General features: G+C 50.1%; 1 protein-coding gene across 1 annotated transcript in view; it reads right to left on the reverse strand.

The window, feature by feature from the left end:
- Positions 1-13,334, reverse strand: part of MEX3A (mex-3 RNA binding family member A) — a 30,114-nt gene extending 16,780 nt beyond the window's left edge. Inside the window, exon 1 of the mRNA XM_056853028.1 lies at positions 12,624-13,334. Within this exon, the coding sequence (XP_056709006.1) occupies positions 12,624-13,230 (607 nt within the window). The 5' untranslated portion in view covers positions 13,231-13,334. The remainder of the gene's footprint in view (positions 1-12,623) is intronic.
- Between the last annotated feature and the right edge of the window lie 808 nt (positions 13,335-14,142).

Raw genomic sequence — 14,142 nt, forward strand, 5'->3', positions numbered from 1 at the left:
CAATTCTGCACACAAAAATGGGTGTAGGATCTTCCTATGGTTCTAAGCTACCTTTAACAAATTAAAACCAATTTTCTAGCTCATATTGCAGGGCGCAAAAGCAGTGCTGGAATAACATTTTTCAGTAGTCAGAGGCTGGGGCTTCAGGCGTGCTCTACAGCTCAGTTGCCCTTTCTCATAACTAGCAGCAATATAAATAATTCAGAACGGATCGTGATTTGTGTGATTTCCACACATTGTGGAATTCAGACTAGCAGTTAATGTGGTGCAGAATTCTTATGTATCTTCCCCCCCTCTTCCACCCACATTTGGCCTGAAACTTCCAAGGAAAGCAAATCTCAGTGACTTGTTGATTGTCGATTGCTAGGGCTATTACACACACTACTCAGCAACAAACTAGTTTTCCAGTCGAGACTATGGCCATTTATACATGGGAGGTTTTGCCTTGGATTTGCTGTTCTCTGGATGTACATTTTCCCCATCTGAATTATCAAAACTCTGCATGGGGGCTTATTGTTGAGTTTTAAGAATTTGGATGGGGAAAATGTGCATCCAGAGAGCAGCAAATCCAAGGCAAAACCTCCCATGCATAAATGGCCTGTGTTTGACTAGTAACAGCTGCCAGTCTCAGCTGTGACTACTATACCTGTGTGACACAATGCACACAGATTTGTTGCATTCACAATCTAACCTAGAGGTGTCAGTCTCAACTGACTGAAAGCCAGACTCCGCATCCAGCAGCCGCACCTGTTACTTGAACACATGAAGTTGCCTCATACTGAATCAGACCCTTGGTCCATCGAAGTCAGTATTGTCTACTCAGACTGGCAGCAGCTCTCCAGGGTCTCAGACAGAGGTCTTTCACATCATCTGCTTGCCTGGTCCCTTGAACTGGAGATGCCATGGATTGAACCTGGGACCTTCTGCATATCAAGCAGATGCTCTACCACTGAGCCACGGCCTCTCCCCAAACTTTCACCCCAAACATGGCTTCCATCAACGCACCCATCAAGCTCACCTCCAATTACAGTTGCCAATTTACCAGCGGGTAAAATGGCCCAGGATTTGGGGGGGATCAGTAGCCATTCCCCCACCCCATCATTTTTGATACCCTCCCCATTTCCGTGCCACTTCAATGTCAGTGAGAACCCACTAACTCAATTGCCACTAGCACCTGGAGGACCCAGGACAGGTGAGCAAGCAGGTGGTAGGCATCACAGTGTCAGACTAAGATTGGGGATGGGGACGGACACCTATGTTCAAATCCTCACTCTGCAAGAGAAGCTCACTTGGGGGACATTGGACCAGGCAATCTTTCTCAGCCTAATCTACAGGGTTGCCAACCTCCAGGTACTTGCTGGAGATCTCCTACTATTACAACTGATCTCCAGCCTATAGAGATCAGTTCACCTGGAGAAAATGGCCGCTTTGGCAACTGGACTCTATGGCACTGAAGTCCTTCCCCAAACACCACCCTCCTAAGGCTCTGCTCCCAAAACCTCCCACCAGTGGCGAAGAGGAACCCTTGCCACCGGTGGCAACCCTACTGTGTTGTGAGGATAAAATCGAGGATGGGAGCACAATGTTGTAAGCCGCTTTGAGCCTGCATTGGGGACAAAAGACGGATATAAATAAATACAGTGTACTAAGTGGGGCAGCAAAGATATATTTTTGAGCCCTCTCATGAATGCCAGAGCCAGCCTATTCTCTTATTCTTGTCATGTACAAGGCCTGCAACTGTCTGGGAAACGCAGAGTTGCCAACCTGCAGACGAGGCTTGTTCTCCTGGAATTAGAACATCTCCAGACTACAGTTCCCATGGAGGAAATATCAGCTTGGAGGGTGGACCCTACAGCGTCACATCCCCGAGCTCTCTCCCCTTCCCAAGCTCCCCCTGTCCCCAGGTTCGGCCCTCAAATCTCCAGGAATTTTGCAGGCTGGAGAGGAAAACCCTATGGGGAACTAACAGGCTAATGATGTGTCATGGAGGAGCCACTGCTGGCTAGTCAGTGGTTACTGAGGGCTAGGTTTGCCAGGTCTCTCTTCACCAGCGGCGGGAGGTTTTGGGGGCAGAGCCTGAGGAGGGTGGGGTTTGGGGAGGGACTTCAATGCCATATAGTCCAATTGCCAAATCGGCCATTTTCTCCAGGTGAACTGATCTCTATCGGCTGGAGATCAGTTGTAGTAGCAGGAGCTCTCCAGCCGCTACCTGGAGGTTGGCAAACCTACTGAGGAAATTAACCCCAACTAGGGCTGCCAAAATGAGCCCCGTGGCGCAGTGGTAAGCTGCAGTACTGCAGTCCAAGCTCTGCTCACGAACTGAGTTCGATCCCGACGGACGTTGGTTTCAGGTAGCCGGCTCGAGGTTGACTCAGCCTTCCATCCTTCCGAGGTCGGTAAAATGAGTACCCAGCTTGCTGGGGGTAAAGGGAAGACTGGGGAAGGCACTGGCAGACCACCCCGTAAACATAGTCTTCCTAGTAAACATCAGGATGTGACGTCACCCCATGGGTCAGGAATGACCCGGTGCTTGCACAGGGGACCTTTACCTTTACCTTAGGGCTGCCAACCTCCAGGAAGTGCCTGGAGTTCTTCTGGAATTACAAATTATCTCCACACTACAGAGATCTTCCCCTGGAGGAAATGGCACTTTTGGAGGGTGTACTCTTTGGCATTATACCCTGCGGAGTTCCCTCTCTTCCCCAAACTCTGCCTGCCACAGGCTGCGCCCCCCCCAAATCTCCAGGAATGTCCCAACCTAGAGCTGGCAACCTTAACCCCAACGCTACTTTAATCATTTGTGTAAAGTGCCACAAGCCAGTATTTGCGGATCCCCTCGAAACAGCCTAACAAGCCTTTTGCGAGAAGTCTTTGCTGCTCACCGTTTATTTAATTGTTTTCAGATGTACACTGTAAAAAAAAAATCTGTCCATATTAGGTGAGCAGCCAGATTTTTTTCAGCATACACATAAAGTGATATAAATGCTTTTGGGGACGACGAGCCAGGGAAAGCCAGTTTGGGTCACTCTCTCCGATACGGACATGCTTGAGAACCAAGCAGAATCTCTAAGGCACGGCCGCCATGTTCGGAGGAGAAGTCGGAGGGAAGGCAAGTTTGGCCCTTTGCAATCTTCCGGAAGGAGGAGCCCACAGCATTCCCCAGAGAAGCTGTGAGCAGCTCCAGACATGGCAGCGCCTCCACCTGACTCGCACCTGGAACTCGTCAGGTAAAACTGCAAATGAAAGTGCCTCTGGACTCTTGTCTCTTGAGAACAAGGAGATTGTTTAAATTAACGGGGGCAATGGGGTAAACTGAGGACGCGTGTTGCAAAGGACTGGGGATATGTATGTATAAAACAGATTCCAAAAGAGGGAAGTTAAAGTCCCACCCTGGAGCAGATCTGCTGGAAGGCAGGGAGGCGAGGGTTGCCAACCTCCAGGGACTGGCTGGATATCTCCTGCTATTACAGCTGATCTCCAGCTGATAGAGATCAGTTCGCCTGGAGAAAACAGCCGCTTTGGCAATTGGACTCTATGGCGTTGAAGTCCCTCCCTTCCCAAACCCCGCCCTCCTCAGGCTCTGCCCCAAAAACCTCCCGCCGGTGGCAAAGAGGGACCTGGCATCCCTAAGGGAGGCCCAACTAGTCTCGCCTCAGAATTTTCTCTCAGAGCACATTCACACGTTACCTTTCTTTCTAGGGGGTGCATTTAAGGGTCCTGTGACTTTACACAGTATACCCTTAAGAAAATTTTAGGGCCAAGCTACCATTGCTATGTTCTGTGGGTTGTATCTGGGTCTCCCCTCCCGCTAGGGATGCTACGTCCCTCTTTGCTACCAGCGGGAGGTTTTGGGGTGGACCTTGAGGAGGGCCGGGTTTGGGGAGGGGAGGGACTTCAGTGCCATAGAATCCAATGGCCAAAGCGGCCATTTTCTCCAAGTGCACTGATCTCTATTGGCTGGAGATCAGTTGTAACAGCAGGAGATCTCTGGCTAGTACCTAGAGGTTGGCCACCCTACCTCCCGTACTGGTCTTTCAGTCAGTCAGTCACATGTCAGTTGCGAGTTCCCTGCAGGGAATGCAGTTCCTAAGCGCATGGGGGCCAAATTCAGATTGGGACTGTCTGCAATATGCAGGGAGAAGGAGCTTTTGCCTTCCTCCCGACGCTGGTTTCCAGACCCAAAACAGCCCTTGAGGGCATTATTTGCTCTGTCAGGGGGCTGTATGTATAGCACATCAGGGAAAATACAACCCCCAAAGGAGCAAATAGTCCCCTCAGCCACGTTGGGTCTAGAAAATGACCTGTGGAAAGGCTGAAGCCACTTCTCCACAAATGCCAGGGTCCCAAATTTAAATCAGGTCCCTGCGCACCTGGGAATTAATTTTCCAGCAGGGAACCTGATGTGTGACTGATTGACTGAAAATCAGGTTGGGTGAATTTGTGCTACTTGCGGAATAACGTATAATGTAGTTTGACCCTGAGGTGTACGTCCGCTTAAACAAATTAACGTGTGATTCAGACCGTAGTTTGTAGGACCGTCAGCTGGCCATCTGTTCCTCTCTTCTATCCAACCTTTTTCTCACAAGGAAGGTTTAATTTCCAGAAAAAAGAGGATCCTGGAGATCAGATTCCTGGAATCATCACCATCTGGTTTGGGCAAGCCATCCCTCCCTGATCCCTGACGCGCAGGGATTCTCTGTAGTTACACCGTGGTCAAAATTCACTAGTTCAGCAACACTTTCCTCTCATCTACCTACATATGTTCCCGGGTAGGGCCTCAGCATTGGAAACAGATGCTACAGATGAATGTAAAATTAAGACATTTTCAAGCAAGGAGAACCTATAGCCTTTTTGAGTGGTTTCCTCCTGAGCTGAAATGTTTGGAAGTTTTTCTAGAACCTTTTCTCTCCCTTTCTGCAGAATCTGAAAGGGTTTCCTGAGTAACAGTTGTCGGTGGCAGACAAGATGTGGGTGCCGGCACACATGGGGTCAGATCTCCTGCATAATGGTTAGCTTGGCCCTATAAACGTGAACCGGGGAGCCTCTGGGTCAAATCTCCCCTCTGCCATTGATTTATTAGGTGGGCTTAAGCCAGCCTTTCTCTTTCTGTCTCAGACCCTTATCTGCAAGATGGGGAGTGAAAACATTGGCCTACTCTACAGGGTTGGGGTAAGGATTTCCAAGAAAATGTGAACCACTTTGGAACACTTCAAAGTGAATGCTAAATATTATCATGAAGGGAAAAGCAGTCACCACAGTCAAAATTTCACTGTAACTATGAGGTCTACAAACTACTCCTTAGGGGAGAAAATTGTGCTATTGGTACAGTCTGAATCTGTTCATTTTTCCTCAGCGGTGACTTCTACATATTCTGTGGGGCTTCTTCACCGGAGGTTTTTGTGCTAGAAAGAGCCATGTTCTGTGATCTGTGGCATAACTACTGCTATGGGGATTTATACATCTGCTGAAAACGTGGCCCTGTCCCACTTAAGAAGTTACACATAAGCCATGCATACAGGGGTTTGTGGCTGGTCACAACATAATGTGATGCTACCACTTGGTGCAGTGTGTGTAGGGCATTTGCTGAGGATGCAGCCTCCTTAGTGCAGGCGGGACTGTGTTTTGAGTGTGTAACACACCATCCCCTTTGGGCAAAAAAGCTCTACTCGTGTTGCTAAAGGACACAGCAGCCTCAGTCAGGGCGATGCAAGACGTGAAGGTGACATATAGGGTTGCCACCCTCCAGGTACTAGCTGGAGATCTTTTGCTATTACAACCATTCTCCAGCAGACAGAGATCAGTTCCCCTGGAGAAAATGGCCGCTCTGGCAATTGGACTCTATGGCATTGAAGTCCCTCCCTTCCCCAAACCCCGCTCTCCTCAGGTTCTGCCCTGAAAACCTCCCGCCGGTGGTGAAGAGGGACCTGGCAACCCTAGTGACATATGTCTGCTCCGTTCATGTAAAAACCAGGAATGGGTGGTCTTACTTTGACAGTAGGAGGATCGTGTAGGTGAGGGGTGCTCACCCTTCCCACTCCCAAACCTTGGCACGTATCCTACCTTAGGAAGTTCCGCCATCCTAAGGAGCCTTCCTGCAACTTCAGTGGCTCTTTTATTCGAGGAAGGGCCGCAAGTTGGTGGAAGGCTCCACAGACTGGCTGAGTGGGAGGATAACCATCCATTACTTCCTCACAGTCTGCTGTTCCTTACACTTTTCTCTCGTCCCAGCTCTGAGCCAGGAAAGGAGAAAAGTGCTTGGCGCAACCAGCTGTGGGGAGATAATGCCCTGGATCTAAACATGCAATTCCTTCGAGGAAGGGCATTTCCATTTGTGAAAGAAGGCAAGGCGATTTCTGAGGATTCTGCTTGCATACTGCAAACCCCCCCTCCTTGCCCTTTGTGGTGTATCTGAGGGTCTACTGACTCCCAGGAAAAAACCTGGGAGGGGCTTCAGCAGGAAGAAGAGTTGTTTTTTATACCCCGCTTTTTTCTACTGAAAGGAGACTCAAAGCGGCTTACAATCACCTTCCCTTCCCCACAACAGGCAACTTGTGAGGTAGGTGGGGCTGAGAGAGTTCAGAGAGAACTGTGACTAGCCCAAGGTCATCCAGCAGTTTTTGTGTGGAGGAGTGGGGAATCAAACCTGGTTCTCCAGATTAGAGTGCGCCGCTCTTAGAGCACTACACCTCGCTGGTCCAGTCCACAAAGTCCATGGGTGGTTGGATACCTGCCAAGGTATGGTTAAGGGGCTTTACCCCTCTCCAGCACACCCCTTTTACTGACCTACAACTGAGCTTTCCATGTGATTTGCAGGCACATGACTGGTTGCCCATCATGTCTAATTGGGTCCTCAGACCTCAGAGTAGATGGGAGTTTGTGCCATTGACGGATGGGGCTACGACTTATAATTTCTCCTACTTTCTGCAAAGTCTCATTTACCTTTAATTTACCTATTTTTAATGGAGGCATAGACAACACTGTGGTGTGATCTTGGCTCTAATTCTCTCCAGCTCCTTGCACCCAAATCCCTATTCATGGTGGCTCCAAAGGATACTGTGGTCCTTCTTGAGAGATCATTGAGGTATCTAATCTTACAGAATCTGAAAGATGATCTGTGTGCTCAGAAAAATCATGTGGCACAACCCTCTTAGATCTGTTCCACTTCACAATGCTGGAGGGTAATGGATTAATCTCACAACTGAATGCTTGCATGTGGGCTCCCTGTGTGATGAAAACTAGCATGTCAAGAAGGCAAAACAAGAACCTTTCTCTACTACATGCTAGCTTTCAAGGGGCGGTGAATTTTTACATGAGGTAGCGCTCCAACAGGCAGTTCCTCCGTCTGCATTCTGAAGTGCTATAGCCCCAGGAGTGCTATACCACATCATAGGACACAGGAAGCTGCCTTACACTGAATCAGACCCTTGGTCCATAAAAGTCAGTATTGTTTACTCAGACTGGCAGCAACTCTCCAGCGTCTCAGGCAGAGGTCTTTCATATCACCTACTTGTCTAGTCCCTTTAACTGGAGATGCCGGGGATTGAACCCGGGATCTTCTGCATGCCAAGCAGATGCTCTACCACTGAGCCACGCCCCCCCATCATTCTCTTAAACATGGATCTCAACCCTAGACACTACCTTCTCCATTCCATTCTGCCATGAACTTGAAGCTAACTCCAGATTATCCGCTGTCTATGTACCAAGTTCAAACAGCAAAGACACGTGGAGGACTGCCCCATAATTGTAGGTCTGGCGACCCAAAAAGAACCAACTTGGAACATTTTCTAGAAATGATCTACCACTTGCTTCTTCAGGCTATCTTATTGTAAGCAGGTATTGGGTCAAATGAATGTTTCCCCCACACACACACACATGTGGGGCGCTTTCGCACATACTGAATAATACACCTTCAGTCCACTTTCAATGCACTTTAACGATGATTTGCAAGTGGATTTTGCCAGTTCACACGATAAAATCCAGCTGCAAAGTGCATTGAAAGTGGACTGAAAGTACACAATTTGGCATGTGTGAAAGCGCCCTGTACCCACTATTGTACATATTGACCTGTCTACTTCATTGCTTTTTGTGCAGTGCACTTGTTGATGTGGGTTGGGGCCTATCCCTGAGTTCTTGGGACAGCAGACTAGGGGGTCAAGATGTACGATCAAATAATAATTAAATAAAGAAGCCTGGTCAGATTCCATCACCACCAAGTCCACGGGAAGTGAACTTAACCTTCCATATTTCTTTAAGGAACTCCGTAATAGGGAGAGCCAGCTTGTTTTGCTCCACAACAATAGATACGAGCATCCCTTTTTAAAACACTTCCCCCAGAGCGTGCGCCCACTCAAAGTGCAACTTTATTTTTCCCCACACAAAATGGTTCTATTTTAAAATACCTCTCCCCACCCCCAAATAATGCATTAAACAAAATGTTTTTCCCTGCCACTCTGCAACTCTGATTTAAAACTGAATTTAATTTTTATACTGGGGAAAGCTCATTGACTTTATTCCTGCAACCCAACATGAGTAGGGGTGGGGGTGGGGTCAGCTACATTGCAATGTATTTCAAAGGGATGTGGGCATCAGGGGGAGGAACTCGGTGGGCATTCAGCCGGTGCAGTCCCCCATTGACTACAAAGGCCCTTGCCCACACTGAATCCCCCCCTTTAATATCGCAAGCCATTTCAATACCATATATTTTAACAATATTTAGATGTTGCTAAATATTGAAATCAGAGAGGAAACACCACTATATTTAAAACCTGGGAGGCGATTAAATAAAGGGCAAGCATCCATTTAGAATAAGCTGAATGTTTACATTTTTATTCTCCCCAAGTGTTTTTTCTTAAATGGCCTTCATTCTCTCGGTCAGATCCGTCATGTCTTCCCTGTCCTGACTTGCTTTTTTTAAGAACTTTTTTTTCTTTACCAAATATATATTTATATTCACACTCAAATGCTCCAAACCAGTGGGTGCTTGGAAATCCTCTGAGCTGTGGACAAACCAGCCATCCATTTGGCAAAATGAATTGGCTGGATTTTCCAAAGAGACCCAACAGCAGGCCCCATGGAGAACAATGGGGCTCAGAACCCTTTCTTTGTTGAGGCGAAGGGGCTGTGGGATATGGTGGCGTCAGTTTCAGAGCCAGCCCCCCAGGAACCTAACCCTTCCCAGCTGCAGCAAACACGGTCACTTCCATCCCAGGCCTTGAAAAGCGATCTCCCTTGGGTTCCAGGGCTTTGGGAAGCGCAAAGGAGGTTCTACCCCATGAGAAATTTTAAAAAAGAGAGACAGAAAGAGCAGTGCTGATTTCAAAGGCACCAGCCCTGGTGTATTTAGTAGGGTTTAGTAGGACATTCGCCTCTCGTCTCGAAGAAAAGCAAATCCCCCCCAGCCTGTGCTTTCTAAGTGCACGGCTGTACGCCACGCAGACCTAACACACCCCCTTTCGCCTATCGAGTGTGGGTCAGCGGGGTTACCCTGGAGAACACAATAGCAGCATCTTGTTTCACCGCCGTGCAACACTTCCATTTTGGACCCAGTTTAAAAATAACGCTTCCTTTAAAAAAATCAAAACAAGCCCCCCCTTCCCTCTCCCCCCTCTCCAAGAATCCAGCATAATTAAACAAAGAGAGGCCCCATCTTTCTCTGCAATGCACCTAGAATTCTTTGCCTGCACTAGTTTGGAGTGCCTGGGCAAAACAGGACTTGCGTTTGTGTGCCGATGTGGACAATGGAGAACAAGGTGGAAGGGAGGTGTGCACCGTCTGTGGTGGTGTGCACACACCCCTTCCATGCGCCGTTTCTTCGCAGAAGCTATTGAATGAACTCTAAGTGACTTTGGGAGCAGAGGAAGGGGGTCTTGCTAGAGGAGGGAGCATAGTCCCCTGTCCGTCAGGATACATGCTCTCCAAAAGGTGCTGTTCCCCTTTGGTGCATGTGTGCATGTGTGTGTATGTGTGTGTGTGGGTCATCTCTATGCAGAAGGAGCACAGCTGGTGGGCCCCGGAGCCTACAACCATTCGCTCCTGGAGGAAGCCCTGCCTGTTCCATTGTTCTTACAACATGCTGGTGGATTTAACGGGTGAATCATTCTCGTTTTCGCTCCTCTCCTCCGATAACTCCCACATCCCCACCCCCCAAATTCACAATTCCACAGCATTATCTACCCTAGGACTTGAACCCCTTTCCCTTGAACCTATTCCTGAAAGAGGCACCATGAAAATCCCATCTTACATGGCCCACATGAAATGAGAGTTTCAACCTCATCCCCAAGAGTGTCCGAGACACTTAACATGAGGAATAATAATCATGATAATAACAACAGCCACAACTCTACCTAGCAACACCATCCTTTTTAAACAAGGCAACTTTGGTGGTTTTGAGCAGCCTTGGGTGGATATGGGGGGCTTCATCCAGCCCGCCCGCCTCCCCTGTCACAACACATTTAATCTTGGGGGCAAAAACATGTACAGGAGATGCATCTAAAAAAATTTTTTTAAGACCCTCAACCATTGTCTATCATGCAGCAAGGACACAAAAGCATTACACTCAAAAAACCCCAGGAGGAAAAAGCACATGTAAATAGACACAAAAGCAGGTATTTAATAATCTGACCTCTTCCAGGGATCATTTCTCCCCCCCCACAACCCCCCAAGTCACATGACTGAGTTCAACTTTCATTAATCTGTGCTTGAACCCTTTATAAGCTCCAAGCACCAGCGACTATTACAGTCCAGAGTAGAACCACACCCCCTTTCTCTTCCAGAAACAAGCCCAACAAATGGGTGGGGGGATTTTCTCTGTCTCTATCACAATAGGACCGACCCACGGAACAAATGAGCTCCATTTTAATTGAGTCTTAAAAAAAAAAACACCATAATATTTGCACCACTGTAGGTATGCGGTGTAGGTCTGGACACAATTAAAAGTAACAGGCCTGTTCCCAAACAGCCCTAGGCTCTCAGATTTTGTTTCCATTTTTGAGAAGAAAATAAAACCCTGCAACTTTCTACCCTTTCCCCCTCTCCTATACAATTTTATTTTAAAAAATACAGTCAGAGGATGAGAATCCTAACTCTTTTTTTGTATTCCTGCCGTACACAGTATGGCTAGTCAGATGCTCAGATTTCTGACCTCTTCTTCATATGTATTCAATGGACTGGTGCTAGGAAATGATGCTTGATAGAGAAGGGCCCCACCCCCCACCCCATTTCCACCCCCTGCAGTGGCCATTATTCATCTTAACTGTGGGATTGGGAATTTAGCGAGCGGCCCTAGAAAATGATTTGTACAAAGCAGAGGGAGCTACAAAGTGGTTGCGTGCGGACACTGTCTAACTTTCGTTCGTTGGCCCTTCCTCTGTTAGTCCCCACTGCAGACATTGTAAAAGGGGGGGGGGAGTTAAGTGTTTGGGAAGGAACAAGAGTTGTGGTTTCCTGGAGCCAGCTAAGAGAGCAGGTTTAACTTGGAGGGGGGGACGGATACAGAGTCCCAGACAAGGATGGTGGGAAAGCTTTGTATGGAAAAGGGGATGATGTAAGAGAAGTATGAAAGATAGAGAGGGCTGGGGAAGAGGGCTGGGTGGGGGTCCAGCGTGAAGGCAAAGCTGCAATATTAGGAGACGTCTGGAGAAAGGAAGAAAGGCTGAAACAGGAAAAGAGGAATGGGTTAGGGTAAGATGGAGGGAAGAGGGGAGAGATGGAAGAGAAGTAAGGTGTTGGGTACAGGGATTGGGAACACAGAATGCCAGGAAAGGAAGAAGTTTGGGGAGAGGTAAAGCTGAGGGAAGCTTGGGGTGGAAGGCAGAAAAGGAGATGGGAGAGGTGGGGGGGGAAGACAAACAAGTGGAGGAGGAGGAGAAGGAGGAAGACTTCTGTGAGGCACAAAGAAAGGAGGGAGGGAGAGGAGTTGAACAGCAGAGGGGGAGAGAGGTGGGACCTGGGACAAAGGAAAGAAAGAAAGAAAGAAAGAAAGAAAGAAAGAAAGAAAGAAAGAAAGAAAGAAAGAAAGAAAGAAAGAAAGAAAGAAAGAAAGAAAGAAAGAAAGAAAGAGAAAGGAAGGAAGGAAGGAAGAGAGAAAGAAAGAAAGAAAGAGAAAGGAAGGAAGAGAGAGAGAAAGAAAGAAAGAGAGAGAGAGAGAAAGAAAGGGAGAAAGAAAAAGAAAATCTAGAAAGAGAGAAAGAAAGAGAAAGAAAGAAATTGAGAAAAGAGAAAGAAAGAAAGAGAGAAAGAAAGAGAGAAAGAAAGAGAGAGAGAAAGAAAGAAAGAAAGAAAGAGAGAAAGAAAGAGAGAAAGAAAGAAAGAGAGAAAGAAAGAAAGAAAGAAAGAAAGAAAGAAAGAAAGAAAGAAAGAAAGAAAGAAAGAAAGAAAGAAAGGAGGGAAAGCGGGAGGAGCGGCGCTTAGCCAAGGGTGGGCGAGCCCGGGAAGGAAGGAGCTCCCTGCCGGCTCCGCGCCGGGGCAGCAGCGAGGGGAGCGCAGAGCCGCGGTGGCTGCGCAGAGCTGCGCGCCCGGCTGTCTCCTCGCTGCGCGCCGCGGCGCAGACAATGGGGGCGGCGGGCGGCGAGCGCGGGCGGCCCCAGTTCGTCCCTCCGTCCCGGGCAGCGGCGGCGGCGGCTCACCTTGCCGGCCCACGATCTCGGCCACGTGCTCGGAGCTGGGCACCGGGACGCACTCGGTGGTGTTGGAGCTGCTCTTGAGGCGCAGCTCGGCTTCTTTGTAGAGGACGCACAGCTTGCCGGCCTCGGCTCCCGGCGGCGGCGGCGGGGGCGGCGGGGGAGGAGGGATCACGGCCGCCGCCGCCGCCGCGGAGGACCCTTTGGGGGCCGCCTGCGCCGGGGGCTGCTGCTGCTGCTGCTGCTGGGCCGAGGCCGGCGGCGGAGGCGGCGGAGGAGGCGGCGGCGGCGGCGGCGCTTGCTGCTGCTGCTGCTGGGCTTGCTGCTGCTGCTGCTGCGGCGTGGGGGTCTGCGCCGGCGGGTTGTTGTTGTTGTTGTTGCTGTCCTCCGCCGCCCCCCCGACCCCCAAGGCCGAGGCGGAGGAGGGGGCGGCGGCGGCGGCGGCGGCGGCCGAAGGCTCCCCCAAGCCCAGCAGGCAGAGCTGGTCGAGGGCCAGCTGGAGCGCCCGGTCGTCCTCCAGCAGCGCCCTGTCCTTGCTGCTCCCCGGGAAGCAGCCCAGATCCCCGAAGCCCCCGTTCCTTTCCATTATCCCCGACACTACCAAGCTAGGCATGGCTAACAAAGGCTGGGGAGAGAGGGGGGTGGGGGGGCGCGGCGGCGGCGGCGGGATGGTGATGGTGCTGCTTGCTGCTGCCGCTGCTTGGATGGGGAGGGGGCTGGGGGGCGGGTGGGTGGCTGGGAGGGGAGGGGGGGAGAGACAAAGAGCCTGGCGGAGAGGAGGGGGCGAGGCACAAAGAGGTGTGGGGGGGGATCGAAGCAAGAGAAAGAGAGGGAGACCCCCGCCCACCTCCCCTCTTTCCCCTGCTGGCCAAGCCCCCCTTCCCCCCCTCCCCTCTCTCTCTCTCTCTCTCTCCTTCTGTCTTCTGGTCGATCTGTCTCTTTCTCTCTCGGTTCCTTTTCTGTAACCTGATCCTTCTGTCCAATGTGGATCTAGGCGCACAAAGATCCCCTCTCTCTCGCTCGCTCGCTCTTTTTTTTTTTTTTAATGCTCTCGCAGAGACCCCGCCTGGCTGCTGAAGGGGGTGTGGAGATGAAAAGAAAGAAAGACAGACCAAAAAAAAAAAAAAAAAGCCAGCAGGAGGAGGAGGAGGGAAAAAAAAGGGAAGAATTAAAAGACGACCCAGCCGCCGCCGCGCGTGCAAAAGCCGAACCAGCCAAGCCCCGACGAGGAAGACCCGGAGCCCCGGCGAAGAGGAGCAAGAAAGAAAAGAAGATCGCGGCAGCCCCGGCAGCAGGAGGGGGAAAAGTCTCTTTTGTTTTAAATTCCCTGGCTGCAGCGTGAAGCTGACACTCAGGAAGAGGCCCTGAGGCTGATGGGGGATGTAGTTTCCCAGCAAGGCTCACACACCCCCTTTTGCTTCGGCTGGCGGCTGGTCGCGCTCCAGGGGCGGGGGGGGGGGGCGAGAAAAAACCCCGTGGAAACGGGTAGGGAAAGAAAGGAGGAAGGGAACAAAGGAAAGGGGGG

Source organism: Euleptes europaea, chromosome 7 (assembly GCF_029931775.1).
Source record: "Euleptes europaea isolate rEulEur1 chromosome 7, rEulEur1.hap1, whole genome shotgun sequence".
Lineage (NCBI taxonomy): Eukaryota > Metazoa > Chordata > Lepidosauria > Squamata > Sphaerodactylidae > Euleptes > Euleptes europaea.